Raw genomic sequence first — 21883 nt, 5'->3', positions numbered from 1 at the left:
TGGTACACTAAGAATTACTAATCATAATGTGTCTTAAAACCTAGCGAATGTTTTATAAGGTAACCAATGAGCTGCCCTCAGAATTAGACAACTGTGAGAAAACTAAGCTTCAAACTCCTCATATATATCTTTTTGTGTCCCCTGTGAATTGTTTTCCTGCATTTGAAATTTCGAGAGAAACTATCACTTACTGATTTTTTTAGATCACCCATTGAGCTTCCTTCCCGCCTTGCGAGACATAGGAATTCTCACAGCGTGTAGAGTTGTGCCTGTCTGCCGTACTTCCCACAGGGGAGAAGAAAAAACTTTTAGCAATAAACAGCTACCAAGCTTCCCACGAGAAAGGAGACCACCCAGCGCACTGCCTAAGTTTTGAAATGTTGTCCGCTTGTGCCATACTAGCGCCGAGGCAGACAGTACAGGACACGTAAACGTCTATGTGGCGCTAAGTTACCAGGTCGCTGTTCCCTGCTCCAAGTAGCCTAATGTTTGGAAGCTGACTGTTCTCTCCAAGGGAGCTCTTGGGGCTGGTCGCCTTCGTGAAGCCTATCTAAGACTCCATCAGATTCCTATTACACAACCCATATCGAACATATAAGTAACTACACAGATAGGAGAAAATAAAGACAATTGTTAGTCGCTCACTCTTTGCGTTTCACTGACATCACCAATGTTATCAGCATCCAATATTCATCAACTGGCCGAAATATGACATGGATCACAATTAATTGAATCAATTGCCACTATATATGAGGCACGGCGATCCATCAATTGACTGATGCGTTTCACAGTGACTGAAATATCATTGGACTGCGAAGAGGTAAGTAATTTCGCAGAACGAAGTGTCTGTAGGTTTTACAGAAGAGCTTAAAAGGCAGTCAGTATTGTGAATTTTAAGTTCCACTTTTAACTTGGGTTCAAGTATGTCATTTAATTCAAACATGAAAGTTTCTACTCCAACTCGAAAATATTCTGTTGGCGTCCACTTACATAGAAAGAAATTATCTTCATGAAGAAATAGTAGAAATCAGAACTCGCACAGAAACATTTACTTGCTCCTTTCTCCCAGTCTCCGTTCGAGAATGGAATGGTACAAAAATGAAGTGTAAGTGGTTCTATGAACCATCTAGTTGTGATCTGCAAAATTATCATGTAGATGTAGTTTGAGTTCCTTGTTCAAACAGTTTCTTGTTATTGAATATATGCTTAGATCATTACAACATTACATGGTAAGGTGATAATCGTACCACTTTTAATGTAATATCTCACAATAAATAGACCATTATTATATGACATATTATGAGACTTACATTGTCGTAGGAAGGCCATATGGGCGTATTACTCAGATCCGTTAACATGTGACATTGCAAGAAATTATCTGTATCATCAGGATACACAAACTGTTTCAGAGACACATAACAACTGATAAATAGTTAGTTTAATAATTTGTATTATTTACAAATGCAACAACATTCTGATGAATATTAGCAGGTTCACGGTGCAGCAACCATCATCAGATCTATAATGAGCATGGAATAAGTCTATGTAGCACACTATTTTAGTATAAATTTTCAGATGTTAAGGCCATAAGTTACAATTTTGTAAGGTGGTTTCAGTTTGATAAATCGCATAAAATATTCTTCATAATACACAGCTGCCTTATCATTTAGTTACTGGAGGGGAACGTTTCCAACAAGGAAGGAAGATTGGTACTTATTATCCCATCACCAATGAGGTCATTAGAGATTGGCTTTGTAATGTAGGTGATATAAGTAACGGAAGGAACAAAGACCCAGTACAAACCTGATTTCAACTATTGGGTAAGGTGGATTAAATATGAGAAGTCACTTACCATAAACCACTTGTAGATTAACATACATACCAAATTCATACGAACTCTAAAAAGTGTTTTTGGTTCTTTTGTGATTAATAAAATATGAGTAGTAAAGACTAACAACGACAGACATACAATATAAATCCAAAAGAGAATTAGATAGCGGTTATGTCAAAATCAGATGCCGAAACTTCCGACATATGTTATAGTTCCTATTGTATACTTATTTCAGTAAAGTTGCCATTGATTGTGACAAGTGGCTGCATGGAAGATTCCATGGTTATAAACTAATAATTACAAAATTGGTTTCCAACATAGTATGTGAGATGAATCTGCCGTTTACAGAGATGATAACCAACTACATGGTAATTTATTTGGGAAATCGTACTCAGGCATTACCTGTAATGATATAACGTTTCTGGTAGAAATTAATGAAAGTTGTTACCCAAACTGCAAATTTTTGTAATTGATTGCGTTTTTGCCTCTGTTTTTTTTTTTTTTTTTTTTTTTTGTGAGGAAAGGTTAACTGACTTTTACAAGGATACTTGACAAACCACCGTCAAAGTGATAACTGATGAGGCCAGTTAATAATGACACAGGACTAAAATGTGTAACACATGTTGGATCCTTTGTCTAAGCACTTTCTATTATTTCAGGCAGACAGAGCGTGCTATACAGCAACATCGGATAGAACACGAGAGGTACCTGTATCTAGCTTATTCCGAGAAAACAGTTGACGTGGATCATGCTTCCAAAAATCGACAAATAATTGCATTAGACCATTACATGAACAGCGATACAGCGTAACAAAAGCAGTAACTTGAATGCACCCTTAATAAGGACAGCAAGTTTCAGTTCAGCATACCAGCTGGCCCTTGTCGGGCTGTCCCAGTGGATGCGTTATGTATGTACTGATCTATTCGCTAATGGACTGACAATCACTAAGGTCACAGCTAGTAGAGCGACAAGATGTTGAAACATATTCGTCGGTACTCACTCTGCTGGACAGGGCCTGGGTCCTCTTCGCTAGTGGGAGGTAGACACTTCTTGTTATCGACAGGTATGGCTTCGCTCATGTTGCCCAGCTCGGATGTGGCTAGTGACGTCACGGACGCGAAACGCCTCGGTTGCCGGACCTTGGGCGACTCCTTGTCCACTGCAGTGCCATCTGTGGAACTGTCTGGCTCGCCCTTCAGCGGCTTCAGCTCGCTGGCGACTGGTCGGCGCTCGGCGTGCCATTCCAGCGGCTGGTATAGGAGGCTGCATGCGGGAAGGTGCATCGCAACGCCTCCCAGCACCAGCATGGCACCACTGAAGCCGTAGTTCTCCAGCAGGAAACGCACCAGGTGCGGCATCATCATCTGCCCCACGTTGCTGCCTGCCATAGACATGCCGACGGCACGCCCTCGTGCTTTCAAGAAGTACGATTTGACTGCTATGAAGCTAGAGGGCGCCACAAACCCACTGCCGAGACCTGTGCAACGATAGCTGTTGTATTTTATTCGCTAGAAAACGTCTGTTGAGAGGCTACAACTATGAAGACAATTACGTTGTTTTTAAAATTAAAAGCTAGTAATTAGGTAAATTATTCAAGATACATTTTCAACTGCTTGCAAAGAGTAAGGACGATATAAGAAACATACTAGCATAGACAAAGAGGACATTCCTCACTAAAAGGATTGTACCATCATAGCCCTTAATTAAAAGAATAAATTTCTGTAAAGGAAGACAAACGAACCATTTGCGGAATTACAGAAGGACTTTGATAATTAAATGGGCTGATATATGAAATGAAGAGCTCCTGCACAGAACAGACTATGTTAAAAATATGTTGTAAACATGGAATGGAAGGAGTTAATGGTAGGACAAGTGCTAAAACACAAGGTAATATCTTTTGTGTTACTAGTGAGAGCTGTAGAGGACAAAATGTGTAGGGAAAGATGGAGATTGGAATACATCCAACAAGTTATTCATATTGTTGTGTAGTAGTCAGGGAGGAAGATACAAGAGAAGAAACCATGACAGTCAAGATCAAACTAGTCTGAAGACTCAAGCAGTCCCCGGCAAAAGAAACAGGGCAGCTAAATTACAGACATCTACCCACAGGCGTGTAACATCTTGTTTTGTCCAGACAATGGCCCTCCATCGCTGCATCGGCTCTCAGGTATTAGAGAGCCATCCTGACTCATAGCCACTTCACTGCCACCAATAACTCACATAGATTGATCGAATCTCGGTCAAAGGTACGCACTTCTTCCTCTGCAACGCAAAAAATACTTCAATAGGACGGGGCTCATGTGATCTGTGAGGATACATCATCACACTCCTGACAGTGGAGTGTTTCTCATACCACTATGAATCATCTCAGGAGCAACAGAATGCTCTAGAACACCTCTGGAGCGATAGCGTGCTAGATTGTCTTGTTGAAGGTACAGGACACCTTAAATGTGCTATAGGTGAACCAACAGATATACATTATTGGACAGTAGATTCACGTATCATGGGCTGGTGAGAGCAGATGGTACATGTAGCATGAGCTCCATTTCATCCCATGTTAACGACCACCACACGAGAACACTCCCCTACCTGTCTGAAAGTTGCCCTATTGGCACGTCGACTGCATCGTTCAGTGTGGTTCTCGAGGTAACCGTAGCTACGGGTGTGAACGAACGTGTACCGTGACTCACCAGTACAAGGGTGCTTTCCAATGTGCTCCCAACATCCCATGCCCGTGTCTCTGCAATTCGACCTACAGTGAGCAGAAGTGCCTTTGTTGGCCAAGACTCCTGTATTCCGCGGGTTGGGGCAACTAAGGCCATCCGAAATACATCCAGAAGAAGATGAAAGCGGGGTGTAGTGCGTTATCAGTCAAGGAGCAGAGTAAAAATGTTGTCTCGTAGAAGAACGTGTGATTAGGTGAATGACGAACACTAACTTCACTTAACGAAGGTTTATTCAGCACTTGGACATACAAGGGCGCGGAGCGAACTGCCTATGGCCAGAACACATACAGTATATATAGAGTTACAGAACATTCCAGTACAATGATTCTTGAGATTTGTGGATACTTCTAGAATGTATTCGAACCGAATATAGAAATTAAAACTTTACAGCTGAGGTGGATGTTGAACTCGCAACCTTCGATACAACAGTCTAGTATCACAACCACTACACCACGGTGACTGCGACGTTGCTTCCTCCTTAATAGGAAAGTGTCTCCGTTTTACGTCCTCCTAGTCCGGGAACGAGTCATTGGTCCTGCGTACTCCGATCTTCTTATAACTTCCATTGCCGCTACGCTTGTAACGCCATTATCGATTGTAAGAAGTTTATACAGTGTAATTATGTGTATGTGACTATGAAGTGATTGTTCTGTACTAGTTAAGATCTTTGAATTGTCTGAGGGAAAGTGGAAGTCTATGAAGTATATATTGCAAAAACTTAATAATGTTTAAAACTAGTGAAACTTTATAAAATATGTATGCTGGTAAAAGAGAAATTGTACTTTTAATACTGGTTCATACTTATACTAGGATTAAATAATGGAAAATGTGTAGGGAATTCACTAACTACCTTAAACTGTCATTTCACATCCTCTGACTGATTTAAGGCAAGCATAATTTGAGATATCTTGGCGTCCTTCTGCTGCTCAGCAGAGACAGTCACTAACTTCATCAAAGTCTTGATGGTCTTGCATAGGGTTTCTTGAGAGAGAGACCGCATCTTGGTGTGTTCTTTTGTACACTATTGTAATGTCATACTCTTGAAGACGTAGTGCCCACCTGGCGAGTCGTCCTGTTGGATCCTTAAGACCTGTCAACCAACAAAGTGAATGATGGTCTGTAACAACTGTGAATGACCTTCCATAGAGACAGTATCGAAATTTGCACATGGCCCAGATCACACGAAGACATTCTGTTTCTGTAGTTGAGTAGTTTCTCTCGGCTTTTGTAAGTGTCCTAGAAGCGTAGGCTTCTCTTTTCCATCCGAAATTTGCCCCAGAACAGCACCGATCCCATACCCACTGGCATCTGTGTGTAGTTGTGTAGGTGCTATCTCATCATACAGACCAAGTACAGGGTCAGTCGTCAGAGCTTTTCGTAGCACTTCGAAAGAATCTTGTTGAGCACCACCCCAGATAAATTTAGCATCGCCTTTTAACAACTCTTGGAGTGGCCTGGCTTTGATACAGCAGTCTTAGATAAAACGACGTTAATAAGAATATAATCCGAGGAAGCTTCTCACATCTCTAATGCGTTTAGAAATAGGAAATTCCGTTATAGATCGCACCTTTTCTGGGTCTGACCGCACACCTCCGTTTGCCACAAGGTGTCAAAGCATTTTGATTTCTTTTGCTCCAAAGAGACACTTTCTCGGATTAAGTTTCAGTCCGCCTTGTTGGAGACACTTAATAACGGCCCTCAGTCTTTTTATGTGTTCATAACATTTTTCTGAGAACACTAAAATGTCATCCAAATAACAAAGACACATCTTCAATTTCTTGTGACTTAGAAGACTATCCATCATCCGTTCAAAAGTTGCTGGTGCATTATACAAACCAATCGGCATTACCTTAAACTCATACAGGCCCTCAGGGGTGATGAATGCAGTTTTCTCACGATCAGCCTCATCTGCTTTGATTTGCCAGTATCCCGAGTACATGTCCATGGTCGAGAAAAACTTAGCCCCCTTCAGACAATCTACTGTATCGTCAATTCGTGGAAGAGAGTAAACGTCCCTTTTAGTTATCTTAGTAAGCTTCCTGTAATCAACACAAATGCGCCAACTGCCATCCTTCTTCCTGACGAGGATCCCTGGTGACGACCATGGGCTCTGCAAAGGCTGAATGATGTCATTCTTCATCATTTTCTCTACCTCGTGGCGAATTATTCGACGTTCCGTTGCTGACACACAGTATGGTCTCTGGCCTATTGGTTGATGGTCTCCAGTGCTAATCCGGTGTTTCACCGTCGATTTGTCTAATTTGCTCTTCACCTGTGGATTGAAGCATTCAGAGGACTCTTGAAGAATGGCAAGTAGCTTCTTCAGTTCTTTCTTTGTGAGATTTGGTGATAGTCGAGCTAGAAGATCTTGTCTTAAAAGGGTCGACAGAGACTGGGATGACCAAGTTATTCTTCAGTGGTATGCTTCTCTTACATTCCACTACAAGATCAATGGTTGATGCATGACACATGACAGTTACCTTTCTAGCGCTGACAGCAGGAATGACCACTTCATCCAGCACACATAGTCTTCACACTCGGATGCGCATCTTCCTGCCCACAGTATCTCATCTCGTCTAGCATAATCTTTGAGCAACCACAATCTATAATTATGAGAAGCTTTGAAAAAGTCTCATCCAAGAATGACGTCATGATTACACTCTTGTAAGACGATGAATTCTAAGGGTTGTGATGGCCACTTATACCCTCACGAATGGTACCTCTTCCAGTAGTTTTTAAATATTTCCCATTAACCACCTTCAGCAGCGAGATTTTGCTGTTGACGAATACGGTTTTCTGCAACTGGCGACGGTACTTCTCCGAAATGACTCAATATGATGCTCCCGAGTCCACAAGAGCTTGGGCTCGATGTCCATCCATGAGGATATCGACGCAGTTTCCTATCATTTTTGTCGTTATCGGTGGCAGAGGATATTTCTCTTCGGCGGCTTCACCTCTAAGGAAGGTCACACCATTTGATTTCCAGGTTGGGGCGGCTAGGTGATCGGCTGGAGCTTCTAAAAGGCAACGGAGACCTTGATCGGCGTGTTGGGGAGCGTCCTCTCCAGCGGCTACCTTGCAGCGATGGTGACCTACGTCGTCCTGCACCCACATCTTCTCGTTCATCTCCGTCGCCTCGCAGTTGGGGTCGGCTAAGATCGGTCTGCTGTTTCCTTGCGCGGGCGTCATCAAATATCCGCCGCCTTTCTCGACAACAGCACATCACATGTCCCGGTCGTCCGCAGTGGAATCATACTGGTTGGTCATCCTGTGTCCTCCAGACTTCAGTCTTCCTTGGAGGTCAAACAGGTTCCTCATTCGGCATTGTAGAGACGTAACGTCCCCTGGGTCTTGACTTTTTCACCGTTTTAGAGGGTAATGAAGGGCGAGAGATTGGATTCAATGTCTGACCCACTTCCTCCCTTATGACCTTCTTGAAGCGTCTCGGTTTTTTGCTCGCTGTGCAATCCAAGTGCCTTCTGAACTTCCTCTCTCACTCTCTGACGAAGAACACTTGTCAAATCATTTCCTTCCTCCATCAAAGACATCGATATGACGTTTGGAAGCCGCTCTAACTTCTTGCATGTAATTCTTTTTTTGATGCATTGTCTCGATATACTGGCGCCATTTTATGAAGTCGTCTGTGTCGAAACTTGCTTCAGGAGTAGGGCTTGATACGTCCTCAACACTCTTCATGAGATTTGCAACCTTATCTTCCTCTTTCATTCTAGGATCCACTATTTTACACAGCTCCAAGATGTCTTTAATGCAGGATGCTGTAGTTTCTCCTGGACGCTGTGCCCTGCACTTTAATTTATCTCCAGCCTTGCACTTCTGTCGTTGTGTGTCGCTGAAATACTTGCGCAGTTCCGCCTCGAATACCTCCCAGCTTGTGAACTTCTCCTCGCTGTTCTCTTAGCATTGCTTGGCAGTGCTCTCCATGTAGGAAAATACGTTAACCAATCACACGGTGTCATCTCATTTGTTAAATTTGGCTATACGCTCATATGCCTTCAGCCACTTGCTTGGATCTTGGTCATCGTCACCAGAGAACCTGGAAGGATGTCCCATGTGGTGGTACACAGTTACTGTCATCGTAGCGTCCTCTTCTTCTTCTGTCTCCGATAGATTGCGATCTGTTGAATATGGCTCGAACTCGGGATTCTCGCCACGTAAATGGCGGCTCTGTCGTGGCCTGATGGGAGCCACTGTGTCGTCGATAAAGTGAGCTGTCACAAGTTCCAATACCCAGCGTCTCCACCAGAATAATGCCACGTAGAAGAAGGTGTAAATAAATGAATGACGTACACTAACTTCACCTAACGAAGGGTCATCCAGCACTTGTACATACAAAAGCGTGGAGCGAACTGCCTCCGGCTAGAACACATACGGTATATATTCAGTTACAGAACATTACAATACACTGATTCTTGAGATTTGTGGATACTTCTAGAATGTATTCGAACCGAATATAGAAATTAAAATTTTTCAGTTCAGGAGAGCGTTGAACTCACGACTTTCCATGTAACAGTTTACTATCATAACCACTATGTCACGGTTTCTGCGACAATATGAAACTGCGGTTGCTCAATGCGTCGAATTTGCGGGAAAACGTAAGTCGCCCGTAAGTTGCCGAATTATGAAGCTGATTTATTTTTATTAGTTTACCCTACTGAGGACCACACGAAATGACTTACATCTTCGTATTTTCTTTCCAGCAGTTTTTTTTCCCTTTCCCTATATTGTCATCTGGTTTCTTCTGACCATATTGCACTTGCATTTTTCTCCGTTTTCGCCAGGAATGCTTTAAAGATTTTAGTTTTATTCTAAATTTTTCTCTTTTTTAAATTTTTTCTCCGTTATTTCCATTTTCTTTGGGTCTGCTTTAACTTCTTTGATCCACATCATTGATGTTCCATTGTTTCTGTCACCCGTTAGGCAGTACTAAACGAAAGTGCTTCAGCCAGGGTTGGAAAGAAACTTCAGTTTTTCTTGCCTGTATTAAATTCTGTTCCAGGGTATTAGACTGCATTTACCATATAAATATTTAATTTATGTAGCCTTTTTCACTCTTTCATATTACGTTTCCTTATGTTTCGGTGCTTACATCCCGTCTGTCACATACTTTGTTCTTACAAAGATATCCATAGCCCGCTTGAGAAAATATCGCTTGTAGGACATTTATGTGTATTGTTGCTTCTTCTATAGATTCAGCTAAGATGGAAAGATCGTCTGCAGAAGCCAAACAATCAATAATCCTCAGATTATCACCCTCTCTCCCGGTTATGATTTTTTGAATTCTTTCTTCTTCTGTTCATTTACTCAACGTCTGGCCACCTTTTCTGGCACACAATTGAACTTGTAGGGCCACGAACCATTTTACACCATTTTTGAGCTCAAAATGTTTGAAGATTTCACCTAAAAATTTAAGTTAACATTTTATATTTATAAATGTGCCTTTTATTATTGCAGATGATATTTTATCACTCCTACCACTCCTACAACGTTTGAGGACTACACAATTTATTAATGATTTTCATTCTAATTCTTCTGTAATTGACTGTAAATTTCAGATTTAAAATTTGTACCACGCAGGATTGTCCTTTTCTAAATCAAAGTTGGTACTCTCCCAATTGCAGACTCTGTTAGCTTTCCAGTCCCTTTTGTAATTCATTTGAAAGAAATTTGCTTGTTACTGGTAAGTTTCCAGGGTCAATAGAATGACTTAATGACTTTTCCCATTCTTCTGGTGTAGCTTCTGCTTGCCAGATATTTTGAAAGACACCATGTAGCTTCTTTATTGTCCCAATATCTGCAGTTTTCTACATTCCCTTCCTGGGTGCCTTTTTACTTTAATGTTACTTTGTATTTCAGTCATGCTTGGTGGTTATTATTTTCTGTAAATACAGTCCAGATTTTATTCGAGAAATTTTTTGTTTACTATTTAACTACTTGTTGAAATAATTTGTTAGTATTTCGCAGTTTTCTTGGGTCCTTAGGGCTAATTTTCCATCTTTATTTTTGAAGCTGAAAGTAGATGGTCATTTGGAGGGTTTGTTTAAAAGTTTTGTAGAAGTTCCTGATATTGTTCTTTTAGAAGTCTTCCTCAGTCAGTGACACCTGGTTCCCTTCAAACCTCCTTTTATGTGTCCTTATCCTGTTTGATTTTTGACACCTTTGCTGTCTGAAGCTAATACATTCCACACTGGATTCTGGCGGGGTGCCAGACCGTTTTCTAAGCAGTGATGCATCTTCGCAGTGTTCGTTTCGCATCAGTGCTTTTTGTGTCTTATTAGTGGTGCTGTTTCATGGGCTATTATAACTACTTTTGTTTTATTCTCTTCTGAGTTTAGCTTTGGCCTTGCCTGCATTACATGTTTGCTGACATTTACTACAGTGAGACAGATGGCAAGGTACATTCTAACGCAACGACAGGACAGTGGTTTGCAATGTTGTTATCCTATTATTATTTGATCATATTCCACACAATTACTCTTGAAGAACATTCAAATGCCACGGAAAAACTATAGAGTTTCATTTAGAAAAGTCTGAGTCATAAACTACCAGGTATAAAAGAATGTTCAGTTGAATGACGATATATGTGGTGAAATAGACTTTCCTGCGAATCAACTCAGCAACGTGTATGAAAACATCACCTTCGCCAAAGAAAATGGAAATAATAAAAGCATTACAATTATGAATAAAAATCAGAAATACCAGTTCGGTATATTCAGGGAATCAACAGCCCTGATGTAAGTATTAACAATAGTTCTTGTCAGCCATATCAACATAAAACATCATATTATAGAACAATGCTGAAGCAGATGCTTAAGATACCGCTTGACAGAAAAGAGGAACTAAAGGAAATTAATATTATTAAACCAATAACGAGGAACAATGGTTACAGCCCTCCCCTTTTTGGACACATTTTTCGATATACTAAAAACTAAACACAACACATCTATTGCATCATTATTGCCACTACAATCTGCCAAATCCACCACAAAACATGCTCTATGTCCTTTCTCGGAAAGATTGTTCTATAAGATAGCCAATCTCTTCAAAAGTATAAATAACAGAATATGTTTTTTCATTAACAGTAAGCTGCAGCACCAAGCTATTCCTGAAATGTACTTCCATTTATTCCCATAAGGAAGCAGGCACATGCAAACTACTATGTGAATCCTGCCCAAAATACTACATTTATCAGGTAGGCAGATGCTTCAGCATAAGGTTTAGGAAGTAAGTTAATGCAGTTTGGCTAAACAGTTTAAGGAAAAACACCTTGGCTGTTCGCATTGCTGAATGTTCTGTGCAAAGTACTGAAAACAACATGCAGATTCTTCACTATGCAGACAAGGACAGTATTATGAGTATCTTGAAGAAACAGAAATATTTCCAAATAAAAGCATGTTAGCACAAACATCCTCCATGAACAAACTAAACTGGCTAACAATCCTTTTATAAAATGCTTCCAAAACAATACTCTCTCATAGGACACAAAAATAAATTTCTAACATGATTTCTACGTGATAAAAAGTTAAGTGTTGGAACTATTTTCATTATAAAGGATTATTTCATATGTGTTCTAAAAGACAAATATGTTAAATTTTTCTGCTGCATAGCGGTTATTTACCTTAGCGAAAACATATCCTTGTTAATCAGATATCTTTCACCTCATATCTGATACCTAATGTAAACAATGAATATTTTTGCGTCCAAGTGACTTTGTAAGCTTTCAGAACATATGAATTGTATATAAAATCGGATTATCTGTTGTAATAGAGCTAATGGTGATCCATGTTCTACTCTGTGCTTTCGTGATGTTATAACACCAGGACACGTCGAACATAATACTACTGCACTTTACACGCAAAATAATAAAAATGTAAAACAACAGAAATGCAAGGCTTTAGAGTTATCAAGTCACATTCATTTCAAGTACTTGTTTTAAACAACTCTTATTCAATTTCCAAATGTTATTTTTTTCACATCCTTTATGAATATTGGTCCATTAATATATTTTCACAAGTGGGTAGCACGGCAAGCAAAACAAACAATATCTGACTAGCAGTTCATCCTGCAAAGCAGCTATATCGAATGATGGGCAAAAGTTTGAAGCCTTTAGTGTCCAAAAACAGTACAATATGTTGAATAAAAAGATCATTAACTTGTTGCTTGGTAACTGCTCTATAGCACATAGTACTTGAAAAGCCAGGGAGCTTCAAGTGCCTCATACCTCATGTGTGTATTGTTTGACCATGACCGAGTCTACTGATGTCGCCCATCCCGCTCTCAGCTGTAAGCTAGACGTACAGTAGACCTTCTGGACATCCGGTCACATTACAAAACAAATTGATCGATTCGTCATAGGCTTAGGAATACTATAATTTCAACACAATTTCAAATTGTTCATGAGTGAAAAAAGTGCGGTGACACAAGATGACCACAGCGATACTAAGCACAATGACTACTCATATGTTTATGGGAGACACACAAGACTGGTGAAAAGCAGACACAGGTAAGGAAGAGCAGTATGCCGGGCCAAACGTTAGACATGCTAGACATGTGAAACGAATAAGGTATAGTCTTAAAACAAGAATTGATTTCACGGGTTAGCGTTGTTCTGTGTTGTTTACGCGACTTGTAGGCGAACAAAGTAACAGCAACAAGGCGAGGACGCAGACACCCCCGTCTGACCTGGAGATCTAAGGCAGACCTGTGACCTAACGCTACACTAATATCTGCGCAAATCTCAGTGCCAGCATGTGACTAGAAACAACGTTATGGCACAGATGAAGTAAATTTAAAAATTCCGGTGGATCATTTGGTCCTCGGGATGGACAACAATCACTGCGGATGAACATTGTGAAATAACGCTCCAGATATCTATTCGGGACAAACGAAGGGGCGTTGTGCCGCCTTTGATTGTCCTACTGCGCGAGTGTAACAGACCTTTTGCCGCCGCATCTACTCAGTTTCTACTACTGTTCAGAAATGAGATAATGCAGCAGTTTCTCCACCATTCAGATTTTGTAGCAAGTGACTAACACACTGAAGCTTCCTGACACATTAAAACAGAAGTCCAGGCTGAGACATTTCCCTTTCGTGAGTAAGTGTTCACATACTGAGTTATACAAGCACGACTTATGACAAATCCTCACAGCTTTTCTTGCCTTCGAAACTAGCTTTGAGTGAAACGCAGAGACGAAATTCATTTGAACATGAGCCACCACAGTCATCTATGACAGAAGTAATCGATACAAACAAAAAAATGGCTCTGAGCACTATGGGACTTAACATCTATGGTCATCAGTCCCATAGAACTTAGAACTACTTAAACCTAACTAACCTAAGGACATACAAACAAAAGTGAAGGTAAAATACTATTGCCACCTAACTGTACGCTGCTCTATATGTGGTGATATTCTGGAACAGTATGGTCTACTAAAGACGTGATACTATATCTCACACTACTAACTTGTGGTTATTTGAGAACACTCTCCCCGGCATTTCAGTCACCAGAAGGATCACCATCGATGATCACGGGCTCCTTTTTGGAGAAAAGAAACAGCTACTCCTCTGAGTGACGGATTAGATAAACTTTATCATGTCAAGAAACCCGGAGAGTGAATTTGAAACAACTGTGGTCCTAAAAGTGGGTTGCCGTATCAAAGACTAAAAGTGATCCAACAAAATAAATACTTTGTTCATGGTGGTTTTGATTTGATAGTCATACGAAAATGCAGTGTTGTTGTTGTGGTCTTCAGTCCTGAGACTGGTTTGATGCAGCTCTCCATGCTACTCTATCCTGTGCAAGCTTCTTCATCTCCCAGTACCTACTGCAACCTACATCCTTCTGAATCTGCTTAGTGTATTGATCTCTTGGTCTCCCTCTACGATTTTTACCCTCCACGCTGCCCTCCAATGCTAAATTTGTGATCCCTTGATGCCTCAAAACATGTCCTACCAACCGATCCCTTCTTCTAGTCAAGTTGTGCCACAAACTTCTCTTCTCTCCAATCCTATTCAATACCTCCTCATTAGTTACGTGATCTACCCACCTTATCTTCAGCATTCTTCTGTAGCACCACATTTCGAAAGCTTCTATTCTCTTCTTGTCCAAACTAGTTATCGTCCATGTCTCACTTCCATACATGGCTACACTCCATACAAATACTTTCAGAAACGACTTCCTGACACCTAAATCTATACTCGATGTTAACAAATTTCTCTTCTTGAGAAACGCTTTCCTTGCCATTGCCAGTCTACATTTTATATCCTCTCTACTTCGACCATCATCGGTTATTTTACTCCCTAAATAGCAAAACTCTTTTACTACTTTAAGTGTCTCATTTCCTAGTCTAATTCCCTCAGCATCACCCGACTTAATTTGACTACATTCCATTATCCTCGTTTTGCTTTTGTTGATGTTCATCTTATATCCTCCTTTCAAGACACTGTCCATTCCGTTCAACTGCTCTTCCAAGTCCTTTGCTGTCTCTGACAGAATTACAATGTCATCGGCGAACCTCAAAGTTTTTACTTCTTCTCCATGAATTTTAATACCTACTCCGAATTTTTCTTTTGTTTCCTTTACTGCTTGCTCAATATACAGATTGAATAACATCGGGGAGAGGCTACAACCCTGTCTCACTCCTTTCCCAACCACTGCTTCCCTTTCATGCCCCTCGACTCTTATAACTGCCATCTGGTTTCTGTACAAATTGTAAATAGCCTTTCGCTCCCTGTATTTTACCCCTGCCACCTTCAGAATTTGAAAGAGAGTATTCCAGTCAACATTGTCAAAAGCTTTCTCTAAGTCTACAAATGCTAGAAACGTAGGTTTGCCTTTTCTTAATCTTTCTTCCAAGATAAGTCGTAAGGTCAGTATTGCCTCACGTGTTCCAACATTCCTACGGAATCCAAACTGATCTTCCCCGAGGTCAGCTTCTACCAGTTTTTCCATTCGTCTGTAAAGAATTCGCGTTAGTATTTTGCAGCTGTGACTTATTAAACTGATAGTTCGGTAATTTTCACATCTGTCAACACCTGCTTTCTTTGGGATTGGAATTATTATATTCTTCTTGAAGTCTGAGGGTATTTCGCCTGTCTCATACATCGTGCTCACCAGATGGTAGAGTTTTGTCATGACTGGCTCTCCCGAAGCCATCAGTAGTTCTAGTGGAATGTTGTCTACTCCCGGGGCCTTGTTTCGACTCAGGTCTTTCAGTGCTCTGTCAAACTCTTCACGCAGTATCTTATCTCCCATTTCGTCTTCATCTACATCCTCTTCCATTTCCATAATATTGTCCTCAAGTACATCACCCTTGTATAAACCCTCTATATACTCCTTCCACCTTTCTACCTTCCCTTCTTTGCTTAGAACTGGGTTTCCATCTGAGCTCTTGATATTCATACAAGTGGTTCTCTTCTCTCCAAAGGTCTCTTTAATTTTCCTGTAGGCAGTATCTATCTTACCCCTAGTGAGACAAGCCTCTACATCCTTACATTTGTCCTCTAGCCATCCCTGCTTAGCCATTTTGCACTTCCTGTCGATCTCATTTTTGAGACGTTTGTATTCCTTTTTGCCTGCTTCATTTACTGCATTTTTATATTTTCTCCTTTCATCAATTAAATTCAATATTTCTTCTGTTACCCAAGGATTTCTATTAGCCCTCGTCTTTTTACCTACTTGATCGTCTGCTGCCTTCACCACTTCATCCCTCAGAGCTACCCATTCTTCTTCTACTGTATTTCTTTCCCCCATTCCTGTCAATTGTTCCCTTATGCTCTCCCTGAAACTCTCTACAACCTCTGGTTCTTTCAGTTTATCCAGGTCCCATCTCCTTAAATTCCCACCTTTTTGCAGTTTCTTCAGTTTCAATCTGCAGTTCATAACCAATAGATTGTGGTCAGAATCCACATCTGCCTCAGGAAATGTCTTACAATTTAAAACCTGGTTCCTAAATCTCTGTCTTACCATTATATAATCTATCTGAAACCTGTCAGTATCTCCTGGCTTCTTCCATGTATACAGCCTCCTTTCATGATTCTTGAACCAAGTGTTAGCTATGATTAAGTTATGCTCTGTGCAAAATTCTACAAGGCGGCTTCCTCTTTCATTCCTTCCCCCCAATCCATATTCACCTACTATGTTTCCTTCTCTCCCTTTTCCTACTGACGAATTCCAGTCACCCATGACTATTAAATTTTCGTCTCCCTTCACTACCTGAATAATTTCTTTTATCTCGTCATACATTTCATCTATTTCTTCATCATCTGCAGAGCTAGTTGGCATATAAACTTGTACTACTGTAGTAGGCATGGGCTTTGTGTCTATCTTGGCCACAATAATGCGTTCACTATGCTGTTTGTAGTAGCTAACCCGCACTCCTATTTTTTTATTCATTATTAAACCTACTCCTGCATTACCCCTATTTGATTTTGTATTTATAACCCTGTAATCACCTGACCAAAAGTCTTGTTCCTCCTGCCACCGAACTTCACTAATTCCCACTATATCTAACTTTAACCTATCCATTTCCCTTTTTAAATTTTCTAACCTACCTGCCCGATTAAGTGATCTGACATTCCACGCTCCGATCCGTAGAACGCCAGTTTTCTTTCTCCTGATAACGACGTCCTCTTGAGTAGTCCCCGCCCGGAGATCCGAATGGGGGACTATTTTACCTCCGGAATATTTTACCCAAGAGGACGCCATCATCATTTAATCACACAGTAAAGCTGCATGTCCTCGGGAAAAATTACGGCTGTAGTTTCCCCTTGCTTTCAGCCGTTCGCAGTACCAGCACAGCAAGGCCGTTTTGGTTAATGTTACAAGGCCAGATCAGTCAATCATCCAGACTGTTGCCCCTGCAACTACTGAAAAGGCTGCTGCCCCTCTTCAGGAACCACATGTTTGTCTGGCCTCTCAACAGATACCCCTCCGTTGTGGTTGCACCTACGGTACGGCCATCTGTATCGCTGAGGCACGCAAGCCTCCCCACCAACGGCAAGGTCCATGGTTCATGGGGGGGGAAAATGCAGTAATCAAAATAAAAAGGATTTCAGCCCTTTCTATATCAAATTGTCCGTTTAACAGTGATTGCAGTATAGAATTCACAACATAGATAAATTACTGGAGACTGGCAAAATACTGAGAGGAAGATAAAAGAAAAAAAGAAAAAAGAAAAAAGGAAATCAGACAGTAAAAGGATGAGACGGGCAAGGAAAGATTAATGGACAGGGATAACTGCAAAGAGAGAAGTTAATTGCAGAAGAGGAATTTTGATAAAGTGAGTAAATCGACTCACTAACCTAAGAAGATGCTGTAGCTGATAATGATGTGGATGAAAGAGTTGGCGAAACTGGTGAGAAGGATCCCAGCCACCACAAAGCAGCCCCCGCTGAAAGCCACTTGACGTACACTGAATTTCTTCAGCAATGGCCCCGTGAGAAGACCTGAAAAATATGTACATAGTTACATTTAGAAACTTTCTACGTAAAAAGTATTCATTATTTCCTATTATGTGACGGCAGTTACCAATTACCATGAAAGTAGTCCGCCCCCGGTAGCTGAGTGGTCAGCGCGACATACCGTCAATCCAAAGGGTCCGGTTTCGATTCCCGGCTGGGTGGGAGAATTTCTCCGCTCAGGGACTGGGTGTTGTGTTGTCCTAATCATCATCATTTCATCCCCATCGACGCGCAAGTCGCCGAAGTGGCGTCAAATCGAAAGACTTGCACCAGGCGAGCGGTCTACCCCTCGTCACACGACATTTCATTTACCATGAAAGTCTGAAGAACTTCGATTAAATTTCACAATTAGTTTTGTTGAGAATGGTTGTTTGCTATATTTACTGGGTTTACAACACACAGATGCACGTAAGCGTCGCTATCAACATGGCAGTAAATGGGGCAGTAGCCGAATGGCGAATACACTGCCCGCCGTCTGTTCGCTGCACAATGAACTACAGCAGTTGGAAAAAAATATGGAACCACAAAAACACAACACATTAATATGACGAATACGTTGCAGGAAAACAGCTGTCATTCAAAACATCTTCAATCGTCTCTTAATGGATAAGTACAAATCCTATATGATTTCGAAGGCTATTTTATTATATTCTTAGTGCAAAATTGTGGCACCTTGAGGTGACGATGATGTGGGATGACGATCGCACATCCTTCCCTCCATAGTAGACCACTAAGGCTCAATAATACTGATATACAGTGACTGTGGTGCAAGGGGAAATGAGAAAATCAACCTTATGCTCAACAAGCCAGTTGTGGACCATCTCAGCTCCTGAACAGGGGCTCTGTCATCTTGGAAAACAGCATCCTCTTGAGGAACAAATATTTTAACAAATATTTTACCATGGCACCGACCTGAAAATCCCAGATGGTTACACAGACCTCGATAGTTCAAAAATGTCTCTGAGCACTATGGGACTTAACGTCTGAGATCATCAGTCCCCTAGAACTTAGAACTACTTGAACCTAACTATCCTCAGGACACCACACACATCCATGCCCGAGGCAGGATTCGAACTTGCGACCGTAGCTGTCGCGCGATTCCGGACTGAAGCGCCTAGAACCGCTCGGCCACGGCAGCCGGCGTTTCGATAGTAATGTGACCTTGCAAAGTACTGGTGGGGTCCAAGAAATGGCATTATATGGCTGTGCAAACCATCTCCAAACTCCCCCCATGTTTAGTTCTTGGGATATAAACACGGCCTGATTCAAATGGTTCAAATGGCTCTGAGCACTATGGGTCTTAACATCTATGGTCATCAGTCCCCTAGAACTACTTAAACCTAACTAACCTAAGGACATCACACAACACCCAGCCATCACGAGGCAGAGAAAATCCCTGACCCCGCCGGGAATCGAACCCGGGAACCCGGGCGTGGGAAGCGAGAACGCTACCGCACGACCACGAGATGCGGGCCAAACACGGCCTGATGTTGGAAACAGTGTAAAATAACACTCGTCCGACGGAAATGACATTTTTCCATTGGTTCACTGTTCGGGTTTAATGGCTTCTTCACCGAGTTTTCCTGTTACCGACATTTGCATTACTGATGAGTGGTTCTGAAATTCGGGTTCGTCTTGAAATTCCCTCCTAATTGAGCACCCTTCGTGTTGTTTTGGTGTTGACTGGGTTCGCCTCACAATCATTCAAAATACACTTTCGTCCGCTTTGTGACTTAGTAGATGATATTTTCCCACTTTTCCTGTATGCAGTGTAAATCTTCAATACGATGCCTCTTGAAACACCAACATTTTGGTTCCCCTGGTTACAGAAGCACCCACCATATCCGTGGTGAAACACCAAACACTTTGGTTCCCTTGGTTACAGAAGCACTCACCACATGACACCAACCATTTTCCTACATTCCAATTCGGTTAGCTCTTGCATAATGCACTCACATCTATACACAACACTTCTCTGACCGCCACTAACATTTCCAACGTACTGTGGACATTGCGGAGATGCCGTTAGTGGTCAAATTCAACAGCGCAACCTGTAGGCTTGGGCAGCACCTGAATTGATGTTGGAGCATGCTTTTCTCATAGAGTTTTCATATTTTTGTCCAACTCCTCTACGTCGACAAGCGCCATTAATGTTAACCGATTATGACTGCCCTATTATTAGGAGTTGGTATTTCAGCTGTGTTATGTTGTCAATCGAAAGTCGTGACATGAATTTGGTTTTGTTCCGTTTCTCAAATTCTTCCTTTTCTTTACTCCTCGTTGACACAAAGGGCGTATTTGTCCGCAATCTCACTATAAAAGCTTTCACCAGATATTTTGTTTCGTTTTCGTTTTATTTAGCATGACAAGGATAGGGCTTTCAGGTCCTCGAACACTTGATAGTCGAGAACTGTAAGGGTCTAAAACTTTTTTCCCTTAACCTATTAGAAAAGATTGGTGAAAGTCTGCAACTGTAAGAATAATATATCTTTGGAAATCACTTTTTCAGCAGCCAGAAACGATTTCCTCTTATTTAATTCTTTCACGAAGGTTTTCGGCAAATAATTCCCATGTTCAAGTGCGTTTTTCTGTATACTGTCCTGTTTGCGTGTGATGTTTTCGATGTATGAGCTGCAGTATTAATTGTTGCCTTTACTGTAATATACAAACAACGTACAATTTTATAATTAATTGTGAACATAACATGCGATTTTATAATTATGACTCTTTATGCGTAGCTAATATCGAATTTGCGAAAAAATATTTTTATATACGATTTCTAGTAGTCTTCCGATACAGACATTCACACATATTAAACATCTCTCACACAACTGAAAATTCATGGTACATGTTGCAAAACGTTAACGTACAGTAACAAATACTCACGAAGATACTTTGAGTATAACTGTTGACGCAAAAGGTCGTGCGCAGAGAACGTATACTATTACATAGGTCAGAGTTTTTTTTTATGGGAATCATTATTTGCTTTTATCACAGTCCACGAAAAACGATCATGAAAGTGCAAAGGGCAAAAGAATGTAACATTCTGACAGTTTAGCGATGTTCTAGCTCTGCAAGAGCCTGGCATATAGTAACAGTAGAATGATTTCACTCAGAAATTGCTATTTTTAATGTTGCTACTTCCAAATTTCCCAGCCACTGAAAGCGGAGGAGTTTTTCCGATATCATTAGGAAAATGTAGTTAAACCAACACCCCTCTTCCTATTAATGTTGACATATACTAGTATATCTGAGATAATGCAATGTATACAGTTCACAGTAACCAAGTAGTAATCGTATCATCGAAAACACGAGAAATGAACTACGATCTGACGTGTTAAAGTTGAAAAGGGACTGCTTATGAGTATATCCGAACACTTGTCACGTACCTTCTGATGCTTTGCGCCTGTTGTAATTCGTTTCTAGGGTTTTTTTTTTTTACAAATATCAGACTCATTTTAATATACTCAGAAGTAAGCAAAATTTTTATATTCTTGGACATCAGGTGCTATTTACAAAAGATCATTTGTCATTGTCCTTGCTCTTATGCCTTCCGTGAACTTCTGACGTTTATCTGCTCTGCTTTCCAGGTATCAAAATATATGTATTCCTTCTAGATTCACTTTCCCGGCTGTATAATTCATCCCACTAGCATATTCACCTGTGACGCTTTCTTCTCCCTGCTGTCCATATCTAACGCTACAGCTAGCACACCTCCTAATATATTTAGAGCGAAACCCAAGCTGTCCACTTCAGGCTACCACTGATGCATCATCAATGACTCGTATTGTGCAAATTTTGTGTCCTTGACGAAATACAACAGTGCTTTAATGCCCTCATTCACTTC

At 40.9% G+C, this 21883-nt stretch overlaps 1 protein-coding gene across 2 annotated transcripts in view; it reads right to left on the bottom strand.

Annotated features, from left to right (window-relative positions):
• LOC126262903 (monocarboxylate transporter 1-like) overlaps window positions 1–21883 on the bottom strand; it is a 96568-nt gene that overhangs the window by 43971 nt on the left and 30714 nt on the right. The window contains exons 4-5 of one of the 2 annotated variants that reach the window (XM_049959804.1): window positions 17878–18021; window positions 2832–3308 (exon numbers count right to left, since the gene is read on the bottom strand). In XM_049959804.1, coding sequence (XP_049815761.1) covers window positions 2832–3308; window positions 17878–18021 — 621 coding nt within the window. The remainder of the gene's footprint in view (window positions 1–2831; window positions 3309–17877; window positions 18022–21883) is intronic. The other variant, XM_049959806.1, reaches the window with a different exon arrangement.

This window comes from Schistocerca nitens, chromosome 6 (assembly GCF_023898315.1).
Source record: "Schistocerca nitens isolate TAMUIC-IGC-003100 chromosome 6, iqSchNite1.1, whole genome shotgun sequence".
In the NCBI taxonomy this organism is placed as follows: domain Eukaryota; kingdom Metazoa; phylum Arthropoda; class Insecta; order Orthoptera; family Acrididae; genus Schistocerca; species Schistocerca nitens.
Note: the sequence above shows the minus strand (reverse complement) of the source record. Positions and strands in the feature narration are given on the sequence as shown.